Source organism: Aphis gossypii, chromosome 1 (assembly GCF_020184175.1).
Source record: "Aphis gossypii isolate Hap1 chromosome 1, ASM2018417v2, whole genome shotgun sequence".
NCBI lineage: Eukaryota > Metazoa > Arthropoda > Insecta > Hemiptera > Aphididae > Aphis > Aphis gossypii.
In genome coordinates this window covers 30,831,972-30,846,423 of record NC_065530.1, presented here as the reverse complement: position 1 = coordinate 30,846,423, position 14,452 = coordinate 30,831,972, and the positions used below count along the sequence as shown (strand labels likewise).

Sequence of the window (14,452 nt, the reverse complement as noted above, 5' to 3'; positions counted from 1 at the left end):
GTACCATAACAATATATTCTCGAGTCGAGAATCTCGACATCATAATTTTTCATAAACTGTCATACGTTATTTAGTGAACCCAACATAGTGGGCATACTCATTAGTCAGAGGATAAGTTTGGTAGGACACGTTTGGAGAGCAGAAAGCAAAACTCCCCAGTTATGAGTATACGCCCCACGGGGAGGGTGTACCTTAAAGATTAGGAAACATTGGTTCAAAATAATCGATAATAATTTATTCTACACTGTTTTCGTATTGTATTGTTTGTACTCGAATCCTATGAAATATTAATAAGTCAATAACATTTCATATGTTTTAGTGTACTCAGTTGGTTAAAAACAAAGGCAATAAGAAACAATAATTTATACATGTACTTAAATAAAGCGATCAGTATAATATAATTTTCATTTGAACATTTACAGACTATTGTTGCAAAGTGATTTTTTTCATAAAAAATGGCTCCAAATATTTTTAACAAAAGTGTATACATTATTTTTATAATAAGTATTAATATTGTATCCATGGTGTGTATTAATTACGGTGAGGAAAATTATTTATTCTAAAGCAATACTTATACATAGGTGATAATATTATTTTATTGTATGTATAATGTATTTTTGTTTTATTTAGAAGTGATAAATATTTTAAATTTTAGTTGATAATTAAATTACAGAATTATATTATAATATAACCACATCACTATTTTTAAAATATAGCGCAAAAATCTCAAGTATTCGAAAATATTGCTTCTTCGTGTATTTAAAAATGTCAGTAATCAGATTTTGAATAACTCCATTGTTACAGAAAAAAAGGGGTGAAATGTAAAATGTCGATAAAAACCTAAAATTATTGTTAATTAATAACAATTTACAATATAATCTTGTATGGAACAATGATTATAAGTTATATTAAATCTAATAAAATTAATAAAATCCAATTCTAAATGACATTTTAATATATTAGTTGTTAGTTGAATTATATAAACACTATGTTATATTATTCTAACACATTTTTTAGATCCAATTGAGATTAGTTATTCTGGTAGCAGAAGTGGCAGAGAAAAATATTACCTATACATAAACTATTTGGACAATACTAAAACAGAAGGTAAGATTTTTATAATATTTTGTAATTTAATTCTTTGTACGAAGACACGAAGTATTTCGTACAACTAGGAATAAAATAAAAGGTGGCTTATAAACAAAAAATGCTTACACATAAGTTGTCTAGACAAGAACCATATTATGGAAGATATTAAAAGAGTAAAGGGATATGAGGCAAAGAACCTTCACATAAAAATTAAAATACATGAGAAACCGTGAAAGTATTTTTTTCTATTACTTTGAATACAATAACAGAATATTAAATTAAATTTTTTATTATTTGTTAATTTGTATATGTGTCTACTTTTTAGTATAAGCACTTACTTAAACATTTAATTGAATATGAATATAAAATATGTTTAAGTAAAAACTGAACTGTCAACAATCATTTATACATATTGATAAACAATCGGTTAATTTTTTTCTTTACTAATGATTGATATATAGTAATTTTTGTCACCACCACTCAAAAGTTTCTATAGGTATTTATTTCAATATTTATTTCAATGGTACCTACCAATGATTAAAACTTTTTGTTATTTAAATATATGAACACAGCACATTATTATACACATTAGATTAGTGTTCAATAAATTTATAATTATTTTTATAAATGAAAAAATAAAATGATTGTATTAATTGTATTGTTAAATTGTATGACTAAAATGAAATGATACCTTTTGTTTATGACAAAATCATTGTAAATTCTAATAATCATAATAATAGGTATGTACAAACTAAATAGATATTTACAACACGGCACAAGAACAATAACAATTATATTATTAGATATATTTAAATAATATTTTAAATGAAACTATAATGACACAATATTTCCCTGTGCAATCATTTTCTCCGTAAAAAAATTTATAAGAAAACCAATTTTATACAATTATAAAGTTCATATCATAAGATTTTCTCAAAGGAAAAAACATATGAAAGCAGTTACATGCATTAAAAAACGACTGTAAGTTCTTACCAAGAAAGCTAGGTTATTGTTTTATTTTAATATCAATTTTTTAACGGAAAAATATAATACAGTGAATAATTTGAAGGGAAATATCTGATGAGGAAGTGACCTGTTCCCAAATTATACGGGTCTAATGGGGATGCACATAGCTAAATTTGGCTATAAATAATGCACTACTCTTAGGTATCTTTAAAAAATCGTAATTCATAAAATATAATATTTTAAGTATTTTTAGTATTTGATTTAATACTTATAATTATCTTTTTTTTTTTTAATGAATATCTTATTTTCTTATAGATACTAAAAAATTAAATTTTGAACAATTCTATATTTCCGTTTTTAGTAAGTAATAAGGATAAATTTATATTTTAACATGATTACATGTTCCTATAGATCTCGAGTTGATATAAATTACATTACACATACACACATACAAAAGCAGGGTGATTCTGTTATTAAGAAACTCGTTATTTAAAAAATCTATTATGTTTTTGAAAAAAAATTAATATAATCTCTAATAAAAACAAAACAATATTTTATATCATTATATTTATTAAGTTTCTTACTTTTTTCACGGGACAACATGCATCTATGACTTAATATTATATAAAAATCAAAATTTATGGAGGCCCATACCTCTCCACGTACCCTGAAAAATGTTAGATTAAATCTCCATTTACCAAACCTTAAACTATTTATAATTCATGAGCTACTCTTCCAAATTTTGATTTTTTATATGTTGAAACATACTATGAAAAATATTCTGCTTCACTATTAAAATCGAAATTAAAAATGTAATATGTCATTTAAAAAAGAAAAAAAGTATAAAATTATAAAGATAAAAAGTTGTTTTATTCGAATTAGAAAATATGTAATTTTTTTTTTTAATTACTTAATTTTTTTAAGGACAAGTGTTCGATAAAAGAACCACCCAGTATATACACCTAATTCCATTGATATAATAATTATTGTCTAAGTGTTTTATAACTGTACTTCATCGTGAATAACCTCTTTCTCAAAATATCAAATCCCAGACTTTTAAAATTTTCTTTCACCACATTTTTAATATATTTTTCTCATTTACTCTTTATCAATTAAAAAGAGTAGTTAATATCTTATGACAGCTTCATACAATCTTTTATTTTTTTTAAATATTATTTTGGATTTCAATTATTTTTTCGATGTGTAAAATACTTTTTAGCGTTATTTAACTAAATACTAATTTACTTTAAACAATGATTTTTAATGCTAAATGCTGCTCTTTAGGATTTAAATTTGTAATATATTGAACTTACAACTCGTTGTGTCCTTTTCACTCTCTGTGCGTAACATTATCTTCTTTTGTTTATTATTATTATACCTATTTTCTATGCTGCTTCTCCAACACTTTGACCTTATAAATTGATCAATCCAAACATTTTTCTTAATAAAGGACAATGCAATTTATTATTATTCTAGAAATCTAGTGAATACGTCGTGTCCAGAGTTCAACAGCCATTTAGCTATACTCCAGCTATAGACATCTTTAGTTGTCACATTCTTTTTAATCTCTTGTTTTGTACAACAAAAGATGAGCCCCTCATTCCAACTTCTGCAGGTTAGCATTCTTAAATTCGTATTATTTTCAAATCCTAACTATTATTTTGTATAACTCCTTTCTTCCAAATTGTATTAAGTTTTCTGAAATATAAGTTTTCGAGCTAAAAATGGTTTCTTAAATATCTATTAGACTATCTTGCTCTTTATATAGTTCAGTTGTTTCATATTGGGTGATACAATTGGCTGATTTGGTCATTAAAATTATTTCAGAATAGTATTTCTACCTTTTAATTTTTGACTCTGATTTCATCAATTATTGTCTATTTTGAATCGAATTTTTACTACACATTTTTGTAATAGTGCCTAAATAAAATATGAAGTTATTTAATAATGATGTGTTTTATTACAGATTCTACATATAAGTGTAAGTATGCTTGTCAGATAGTATTATGCATTACGAAGAAATGACTATTTAACTATTATTATATGTTCTATTTTAGTATTAAATTTTCAATAAATCATTTAGTCGTAGGTCATCACAACAATTTTAATCTAATGATCATGGCCATTTTTATATGGGAATGTAACTACATAATATATGTGGCAATTAAACAACTTTCCTTTTTATTCATTAATTATTTTTATTTACATAAATGTATGCATTAATGCCTTCATAATACTCCATCTTTGAGTTTAATGTATTTTATCTATAGTTTTATTTTTAATTTTCATAATTTTATTATGAAAATAAAAAATTAAAATGTATAATTATATATAACTTTACCCAAATATTTTCGGAAGATAGGATTTTCAATAACTATATATTATATATTCTTTGAATGCTTTCAAAATCCTCATTGTGATGCACATTCATTGGTCCTTTTAACTTAGGAAATAGCCAGAAGTAGGTACCATATCAGTGATGTATGGTACGTATCAGTATACTGCAATGTTTTCTTGTTCAAAACTGTTTCATTTTAAGCATGGTATGAGCAGTGGTATTAATATTGTGGAGAATCAAACTATTTTTGGCTGATTCAAGTCTCACGAGAAAAATGAACATATAGACGTTTTAAAACTTCACCTTACTATTTAGTATTTTCATTGTGGTATAAATTTTCAATACACAGTTACATTGATGTTACAGAAATATTGAAGTAATAGATAGCAATAAAATTAATATCTTAATTTGATTTTGAAACATTCAGATTTGAATGGACATTGTCCCATTATCCCGCATAACCAACTGTTTTCGCTTTAACTCAGTAAACAAATCTAACCTTAGGATCATATATAAATGTTTCTTTTAAGTAAATCTTATTGTAGTTAAAAAATATCTTAATAGATCTAATAATATTTATAAGTGTTTGTTGTTCAAATTTTTTCGAAAGATGTCAAAATTGCGAAAATTTACAATTCATATTTTAGTTAAAAATTCATAACATTTTTTGTATTTATATCTAAGGTTAAAATGTTCAACAATAAGTTTTTCTTTAAATACCTGTAAAAAAATTAAAGCATCATTATAGGAAAAAATGTTATGGCGTCTGAATTTTAAATTTTTACGAAATCGCGTAACGATAACGATTTTCAATATTTTTTATTATTCAAAAAGTATAAGTCATAGATAATTGAAAATTTATCAGTTTTTTAGATTGAAATTGTCTTTACTTAATTTTCTTTTCAAAATATTTCGCTTATTTTTATGGCTATTTATAGGCATTTAAAATATTCGTTTTTGTTTAGTTTTTTTTTTTATAAATATCGAAAAAATTTTTCAGCCAAGTCAAAATACTTGAAAATGTAGTATAAAGTTCCTCATAAGTTAGCCTTATAGCGATTCAAAAATTATAAGAATACAATATACATAGCACAATTTTTTTTTATTAGCGTTTGAAGTTTAAATATTGACGAAAATTCATCAAAATCATGAAGATTTGTAAATTATTTTGTAGCTAAAATTTGTAAAAAATGTTATATAAGTATCTAAGAGTTGAAAATTGTATTCTAGATTTTCCATAAGTTTGCGTTACAATTATTATAAAAGAACTTGAAAGTTAGCCAGTTAAAAAAATTTTATCCTGTATTCAAATTTTTATGAAATCAAAAATTCACTCGTAAAACCAATTTACTATCATCTAATTGTAGATTTTTTTATAGTTTATGATTAGTCGTAAAAACTAGAAACAGTTGAAACATACATCAGTTGTTTAAACTGTCATTTTCAAAACATGATTTAATTTTGGAGTGTTCAGTTGGTCATTAAAACATAAATCACTTTTTTGATCACCTAAATCACCTAATGGAAAAACATCCTAGGCTAACAAATCATCTCCGTTCAGAATCTTTATTTGTGTACAATGATACTTATCATTGCATTCAAATTTAATACGTCGTCCATTATAGTGAACTATTCTATGTAAGAGGGCGACTAGATACCAACTGTACAACAGAGCGTTACCCACTTGACCTGCACCCTTTTTAAATGTATTTGTTTGTCTTTTATAGATCATTGACAGTATGGGTAAAAACCTACACTCGGGAAAGTTTTATCCCATGACAATAGGCAAATTAAGTCACAGAAAAATCAATAGGGTTACAGAATTCTAAGTGATAGACGCTAATGCAAAACTTTTTTTACATTATCACTAACGCTAATTTATGTTTCACAAAAAAATCTTATATTATGTTCAAGAGTAAAGCTATAAATGATTAAATCTTGTTTACGATAGTTCAGTAGTTCACCATTGAGAACTTATTCAATTTTGACCAATCCATATAGGAAACAGAATTCTTCGAGGGTCTTGAGTCAATATATTACGTTTTATGCTTTTGCTGCATTATTCCATGTCAAGTTGATGATAAGTTCTGTTAATTTCAGTTTAATTGAATTGAGATTTCCATCTCCAACTTAGATATCCAATTTGATAATAACTTAATTTTCATGATCTAAATAGCGATGCCAACATTTAAGGCAGGCCAAATTGTTTTTTTTTCTACAGGCTACTTTGAGTATACAATTATAGTTAAAATTTGATTTTTTTTACAGTTGAAAGCTTATCTAGAAAAAAAGCCCCGACTATAGGAAAAAAGAGCCCCGTACCAACTAAATACATAACACTTTTTTTTTAAATTTTACAATGTACCTTTATTTCAGTACAATTATGAAACACCTTTTTTGACCATCTATTCGACTAAATTTATTTATTTATCAAATGTATTTATCTTTATCTCTGTAAAAAGAAGTACCTACTTATCTAATTATTCTAATCTAAACACTAAACACGGCCACAGGGTAATCATACATCGCGTTTCGGTGACGCAAGTTATTTAGTGCGTGACTCAGCATGAATCATATAAAACACCGTAAAAGGACTCTCATATACCTGAGACGTTAAAAAATATTCTTGTTATTTAATTGTCACACTATATTTATATTATTTTACTCAAATTATCCTCAGATGCCACAATGGATATTTGATCAAAATAAATGTCCAAAGTTTTCAAAAAAGAAACTTACTTTGTTTAAATATTTTTTCTTTAGTTTCTCATTACATAATTAACACAAAAAAACTTGAAGATGAAATTACCGAGTTTTGTTGTAAGTAATTTTTTATAATACAAATATTATATAAATATATTTTATAGTATACCTTAGGTAATATTACGTTAATATGTACTACCTATGGCGGCCAACATTTATAGTAAAATAAATTACAATAAATGCAATTTTCGCCTGAGTGATTAATTCAATATAAAAGTATATTAATGCTTATGATATCCAATATAAATGTACAAAAAATCTTCAATATAATATTATACACCTATGGTGGTCAATAGTAATATAATAATAATCAGATTTGTGCCATGTGCCTGAAATGACAGCTATAATATTCATAGGTGTGTGTAGACTTTATTTTCTATTTAAGCCTGGAAAATTACTGTGCTTATCCTTAAAGAGTACTCCCACATAAATTGTTTCACCTTTTTTCGTTATAAATTAAAAACTATGTACAGTACACAGAATCAAGCTTTATGTATTTACGACAATACGTTGACTGCCATAAGGTGGCCGACTATCGTAATATCATAGTATATGTTTCAATTTGTTGCTATATTAAATAAATAATAATAATAAAAAAAAAATTGCAGATGTTAATATTTTTTTTTCTATGACAAAACGTTAATATTTTTTAATATAATAATATGTACCTATACCAACCAAATTGTGTTGAATTGTACGTATTGAGTTTTTATTCTCAAATTTCTTTAGCATGATGTCTTCGAAATTTTACGTATAATCTTAATTGAATAGCTTACCTATTTGAACAACAATAAACAATATGAAATTATAATTTTCAATTATTTTTTATAAATTTAATGTTCTAAATTTTTGTATTTAGTTGCTGATGATAAATTTATACCGTTTTACAAATTCAGTAAGTCTATGGTAATATTTTTTAAATCAATTAATATAAGAAAATTAAGTTCAATAACAAGTTAAATTTAAACAACCTTAATACCTTAAATAAATAAAAATTTACAACAATGGCAGTTTTGAGATTCAATCTTGACCGAGTAAACTATTTGTCTATTAATACAAATCTCTACATAGATATACAAAGATATAATCTTACAAAATTATAAACATATTGAAATTATTAGCCACTAGCAACAACGATAACAACGATTAAAATCGTGTTAGTAACGATCAATATGAGTAATAGTAATTATCTGTGGGTTATTCTATAAGTCTATGATTATCTGATTATCCATTTCCATGAACACTAGATGAAGAAGAACAACGTCAAACACGGTCAACCGGAAAAAAATATAATATGGCCAGGAATTATCTCATCCACAAAAATGTAGGTCGAATAAGAGTAATTTTTTTTTCTTCACTGGATTTTTTGAATATAACTGTTGTAGGCTATTTTAAACGAGTGTTGGAGATGAAGTAGCTGAAGTCTTTTATTTTAGTGATGTCTTCTCTCAAATACACAGTAGACATTTGATTTGGCTGCTTTTAAATGTACCTGTTATCAACCGAAGGTTTGTGTTTCAAAACATGTATTTAAAGTTTATTTATCTAAAAATTGTTAATTCTACTTCAATCGTTATAACGTCTACAACACTCCATTGAATATTTTCATACTTCTAAAATGGATATGTTATTTTTACCTTTACAATTGTAATGATCAAAATTAAATTTTTTTCCATTATTATAAAACTATATTATGCGATCGCGCTCTCGGTCCTCCAGGCTCCTTTGACACAACCCCAAGACAACATCGGTATCGGTATAATCGGCGTGCATACACAACTTCACGGCTGCCTTTAGTACCCGTAGTTCGGATACAACTGGCGACACTGAGCTAATTACTAATTAGAACTTAATTAAAATTATAATATAGAATATACCGGAAAAATGTGTTTATCATTATTTCATAACACTTATGTACCGTCGAATTACATAAGTAAGCTTTATTTTGTCCGGTGTGTACGCCCGACAACGGCAATTTTCCTTTATTTTCTTTCCTCCTCTCTTTGGGACAACATGCCCGAGTAAAAAACAAACGTATCACCGAGGATGTCTCAGGGATGACGGTCAACGGCATACCCGAAAGTGGTCACATAATATATAGTAATATAGTTATTTATTTCTTTTTACAAAAACACCTCGGCCGGTAATTGATTATTATATATATATTTTTATTATATTGTTATATAAGTACACCGGTAACCGATCATCGGAGCCGCGCTGTAATACTTCATTAGCAAGAAGTTCGTAATATGATGTTATTATTGTGTTTTTTTTTTTTTTTTTTGGTGTGACTTTGGGGCAAAGATTTTATGTCATGTAGCATTTGTTTGCCACAAAGTAAATTTTATTCTTTTTCAAGTTTTAATATAAATATTCAAACTAATTAACCCATAAACACGTATATTAGTTTATCTTCTCTGATTCCTTTTTTGTATACATAAAATCCCACATGCTCCGATTTTCGAATCTCGGCTGTGGGTTGGCGACCTTTACAAGTTTTGTCAATGTGTACACGCTAAATCTGGGTATGTTATTGTGCGTGTTGTTACACAATATAATATATAAATGTCGTCAGCAAATTTTTATGTGTGTGGGAAGTTTTATTATTTTGTTAACTTCATTAATCGCAATTAGTAAAAGGATTACATAAGTACCTTGCAACACCATAATGTGCCTTGCATAAAAAGAAGTATCTAAGGGGGGATTTGGGGGGGTTCACCCCCCCCCCCCCTCCCGAATTTTTTTCGTGTTATATTATGTAGTTAGGTACGCTATACTAAATTACCTGTATACAATATTATAATAAAATTAGAACACAATTTTTTAGCTTAAAACCCCTCCCGAAATTAATTTCCAGTTACGACCTTGCTTGCATATAGTTGCAATATGAGTATCATACTTTGTTTTTTAATAAATATGTCAGAGTGGTTAGACAGTTATAAAAGCTTTTTTGTTTTCGAAAACCGAATTGTTCATCACCATTGTCACAAAATAAATGCGTGTAAGTATCTACGTAACCTCCATCTCGTTCATCGGTACCTAATGAAAGAATTATAATATTATGTTCTTAATTTTATATATCTTATTTTATTTATATGTATTAATGGGAACCGTTATCTGCAAGCAATTACTTTAAAACTTTTAAACTGATATAATACAATGAAATGTCAGTATATTATTACAGTCCTGCACACATATTTTTAATAATAGTGGGTGATGTACATTTTAAAGTCCAATCGATTAAATATGTTCTTAATTATTATAATTATTAACTTTACTGATTAATGAAATATTATAGTCAACTTTTTATTTTTAGAAAAAATTAATCAGATCATGTTATTTGGAAGGGAAGTTAAGACTTTGAAAGTTGTATAAACCTTGAAGGTAAGTAGAAAAGTAGAAGAATTAAATTTTTAAAATAGTATTTCCTCTAGAACATCTTTGTTTTAGTAAACACTAAACATTTATACTTATGGAGTACAGTTATACACTTATACACTATTTATAAATAAAATAACGCAAATGGGATGGTTTCCGATGACAAAGTGAATATCCTTGGTGCATTATATAGGTCCACAGTAAAAATTGTCCAGTATATTTTCAAAAAAATCGGGAAAAATAAAAAAAAAAGTGACAAAAAAATAGGAATTTTTACGCAAAACCAGTTTTCGATCAAATCTATTTTTTTTACATGCTTATATGTTAATAATAACTAATCACAGTAAAAACTTGATTTTCACTAAATTTTAATATTAATTTTATCTAAATAAGTTAAATTTTCAAAACATTTCGGCTTTTTTGAGTTATTTATAGTCGACCACAACTTTCAATTTTTATAAGTATTTTTATTTTAAAAATATTAGGATACCCAAAAAAACTTGAAAATTTAATACAACGTTTCTTCTTAGTTGACCTTAGTGTAGATAGAAAAAATCAAAAATCGTTAATCAAAATTTTTTTTATAAGTGTTTGATGTACACATTTTTTCAAAATATGTCAAAATTGCGAAAATTTACAAGTAATTTTTAGTTAAAAATTCATAAATTTTTTTGTATCTATATCTAAGGTTAAAATATTCAACAATAAGTTTTTCATAAGTTTTTCTTCAAATAGCTATAGAGAAAACTCAAAGTGTCATTATACGAAAAAAATGTTATGACATCTGAACTTAAAACTTTTACGAAATCGCTTAACGATAACGATTTATCCCCAAAAGATTTTCAATATATGTTATCATTCAAAAAGTATAAGTCATAGATACTTGATAATTTCTCAAGTTGTTTCAATTAGCATTTTCTTTACATAATTAAATTTTCGTAATATTTTGCTTATTTTAAGTCTATTTTTAGGCATTTGAAATATTAGTTTTTGTTTAGTTTTTTTTATAATTATTGATAAAAACTTTTTGGCTTAGTCTTACTTGAAAAATTAATAAAGTTACTTATAAGTTGATATTATAATGATTTAAAAATTATAAGAATACATGGGCATATTTTTTTTTTCATTAGTATTTGAAGTTCAAGTATTGTCAAAAATACATAAAAATAATGAATATTTCCAAATTATTTTGTAGGTGTAGTTTATAAAAATGTTGGTATACGTAGGTAAGAGTTGAAAATTTAATACAACATTTTCCATACGTTTGGCTTACAATAATTATAAAGGAACTTAAATGTTAGAGTCTTCAGGCCATTAAAACATGATTTAATTTTGGAGTGTTCAGCTGGTTATTAAAACATAAACAACCTTTTTTACCAATCACTAGAAATTATAGCCTAGACTGACAAATTATCTCCGTCCAGAATTGTTTTTTGCATACAATGATACCTATCATTAGATTCAAATTTAACACATCCATTATAGTGACCTACTATAAAACAGAGCGTTACTCACTTTACCACTCTTTTTTTATTATTATTAAAAATGATTCAGTAGTTTTTAAATCTGTAAGATTGAGGACAAAGTAAACATTAATTCATATATATATATATATGTTAAAATAATTTATAATGTAATTTATTCCTATAATTTTAGGTACCGAAATTAAAAAAACTCTAACTACTGTCTACGCGAACCGTAGGTATTAAGGCTCTATAATTTGCTTAAGTTCTAAAATGACTTTTAATTATTAACAAAAATACAATTAACAATTTTATCATATATATATTTATAAAATTAAACAATTTGTTCTACTATTCTTTTAGACAATATGGGTGTTGCCAACAGAGCTCTACAAATAAGTTTGTTATTAAAATCATAATAATTTATTTAAAGTTAATTTAAATAATCTAATACTACCTACTATTATATATAACAATATCTTAAAAGAATTTTTTTTTTCTTGAAAAATACATGTAGTTAAAATGTATAAAACTAATACATACAGTTAAAATATACTTGAAAAACGTTTAATGACCTACACATAGGCGCCCGCAAGGAGGGGCAAGCTGGTTCATTTGCCCCCAATGGCTTTTCAAAAATATGTTTTAAATTGAATGTTTACAGATAAATTACTATTTATTATACAACAAATCCTAACATTGCCCCCTCCTAAAAAAACTTCTTCGGGCGCCTATGGACCTACATGGTTTCACTATCTGATTGATCAATCGCGCTTAAACCTTCCCAATATAAAATATATAGTAGGTATTTATCATAGCTACCGCAACTGAATTTATTTTCATAACTATAATATAACATAATGTAATTATTAATATCCATAACTAGAATATTTTTTGTATTCAATTTACTTAAAAATGAATATAAAAATAAAAATTTTATTTGAATTGGCAAATATTATCTAATATAATTTACAACAGCAATAGCCAATTGAAACTCAGCAATGGCTGAATGAAAATCACAGTTGTCGTGTCAGGTTATGAAACAATAAATTCATGGAACATAAATTAAGATTGTTAATATTATCAATTTGACATTTTTATCTACAACTGAAAGTTTATCTTATTTCTATAAGAATAGTTATTGTTATTTTAAGGGGATTGGTGACGGTGATTTCCTGTCTTTGTCTAACACACGCGCAACATAAGAATTCAGACGTTTTTTTTGTCCAACGTACCGATTGATACGGTAAAGCGATAAGAATTCTGAAAACAGATTTGAATTCGTTGTCAAGTCTACTTGAGAACGGTCAGTCCACATTTTTGATATTATCTGCCAAAATCTTAAAATTATTATATTACAAACGAGTAATTAAAAAATTGTCATATTTCAATTATTTAAAAAGTTATATTTTAATATAAAAAATGTGGACTGGCCGTTCTCAAGTAGACTTGACGACGAATTCAAATCTGTTTTCAGAATTCTTATCGCTTTACTGTATCAATCGGTACGTTGGACAAAAAATACGTTTGAATTCTTATGTTGCGCGTGTGTTAGACAAAGACAGGCAATCACCGTCACCAATCCCCTTAAGACTTCTATTCATTTTGATTTATTTGGCAATTTCGGTAAGGTCTTAACATTTAACGAATATTAATTTATTTTATACAATTAAATATTTAATAAAATAAATAATAAATAATTATTGTTTTAAAAATTTTTAATTTATCGTATAGATAAACTCCTCGAATCAGAACAAAAAACTAAACTAACATCTTGTCTTAGTACGTATAGTAAAAAAGTAAATAGTTAATTGTTAATATAATGTATGTTAGGTACCTATATCTATCTAATTTTTTTAGATTCTATTTATTATAACCAGAACACTCGTGATATTTAATTATTATTTATGTACGAGTATAAATCTGTGTAAGTATGGATCGAATATCTGCAGGTGCATACATTTTTTGGTGACTACGATGTGATACCTACGTAGGTTTTAAATATTTGATTATTAATTTCTCAAAAGACTTAATTAACATAATTATTAAAAAAACTGCTGAAGTTGTATGCATATATCCAGTATGGTTTTTTTATTACATTTATATATTATAGTATTGGATTTTTCATATGTTGTTTTTATTGTTATTGAAGCACTCTATATCGATTATATCAATCAAATTTTATAAGGTGCAGACTTTTAGAATGAGTATTTAATTAAATCTTAAGTTTTTATAACAAATGTATTAACTAATATATTCAATTAGTTAAACCTAACCTTACATTACCATCGGACCAAAAATAAAAAAAATCAGTATTTATAAAAATATTGCTGTTAGACATTGTCTCTATTCAAACTCATGGAACTTTACATTTCGTTAGAATCGTTAGAATACGTGTGTTGATATGTGAGATAACTTATTGCCAAAAAAGCTAACTTTTACACGCCAATACTCA

General features: G+C 25.9%; 1 protein-coding gene across 2 annotated transcripts in view; it reads left to right on the top strand.

Moving 5' to 3' along the window:
* Positions 1-233: 233 nt before the first annotated feature.
* Positions 234-14,452, top strand: part of LOC114131530 (uncharacterized) — a 39,151-nt gene continuing 24,932 nt past the window's right edge. Inside the window, exons 1-7 of one of the 2 annotated variants that reach the window (XM_050197581.1) lie at positions 234-540; positions 1,018-1,107; positions 2,371-2,415; positions 4,022-4,036; positions 7,157-7,213; positions 8,016-8,051; positions 8,404-8,664. In XM_050197581.1, the coding sequence (XP_050053538.1) occupies positions 456-540; positions 1,018-1,107; positions 2,371-2,415; positions 4,022-4,036; positions 7,157-7,213; positions 8,016-8,051; positions 8,404-8,573 (498 nt within the window). In that variant the 5' untranslated portion in view covers positions 234-455 and the 3' untranslated portion in view covers positions 8,574-8,664. Of the gene's footprint in view, positions 541-1,017; positions 1,108-2,370; positions 2,416-4,021; positions 4,037-7,156; positions 7,214-8,015; positions 8,052-8,403; positions 8,665-10,472; positions 10,541-11,729; positions 11,761-12,190; positions 12,233-12,360; positions 12,397-13,731; positions 13,780-14,452 lie in introns of those variants that run through there. The other variant, XM_050197580.1, reaches the window with a different exon arrangement.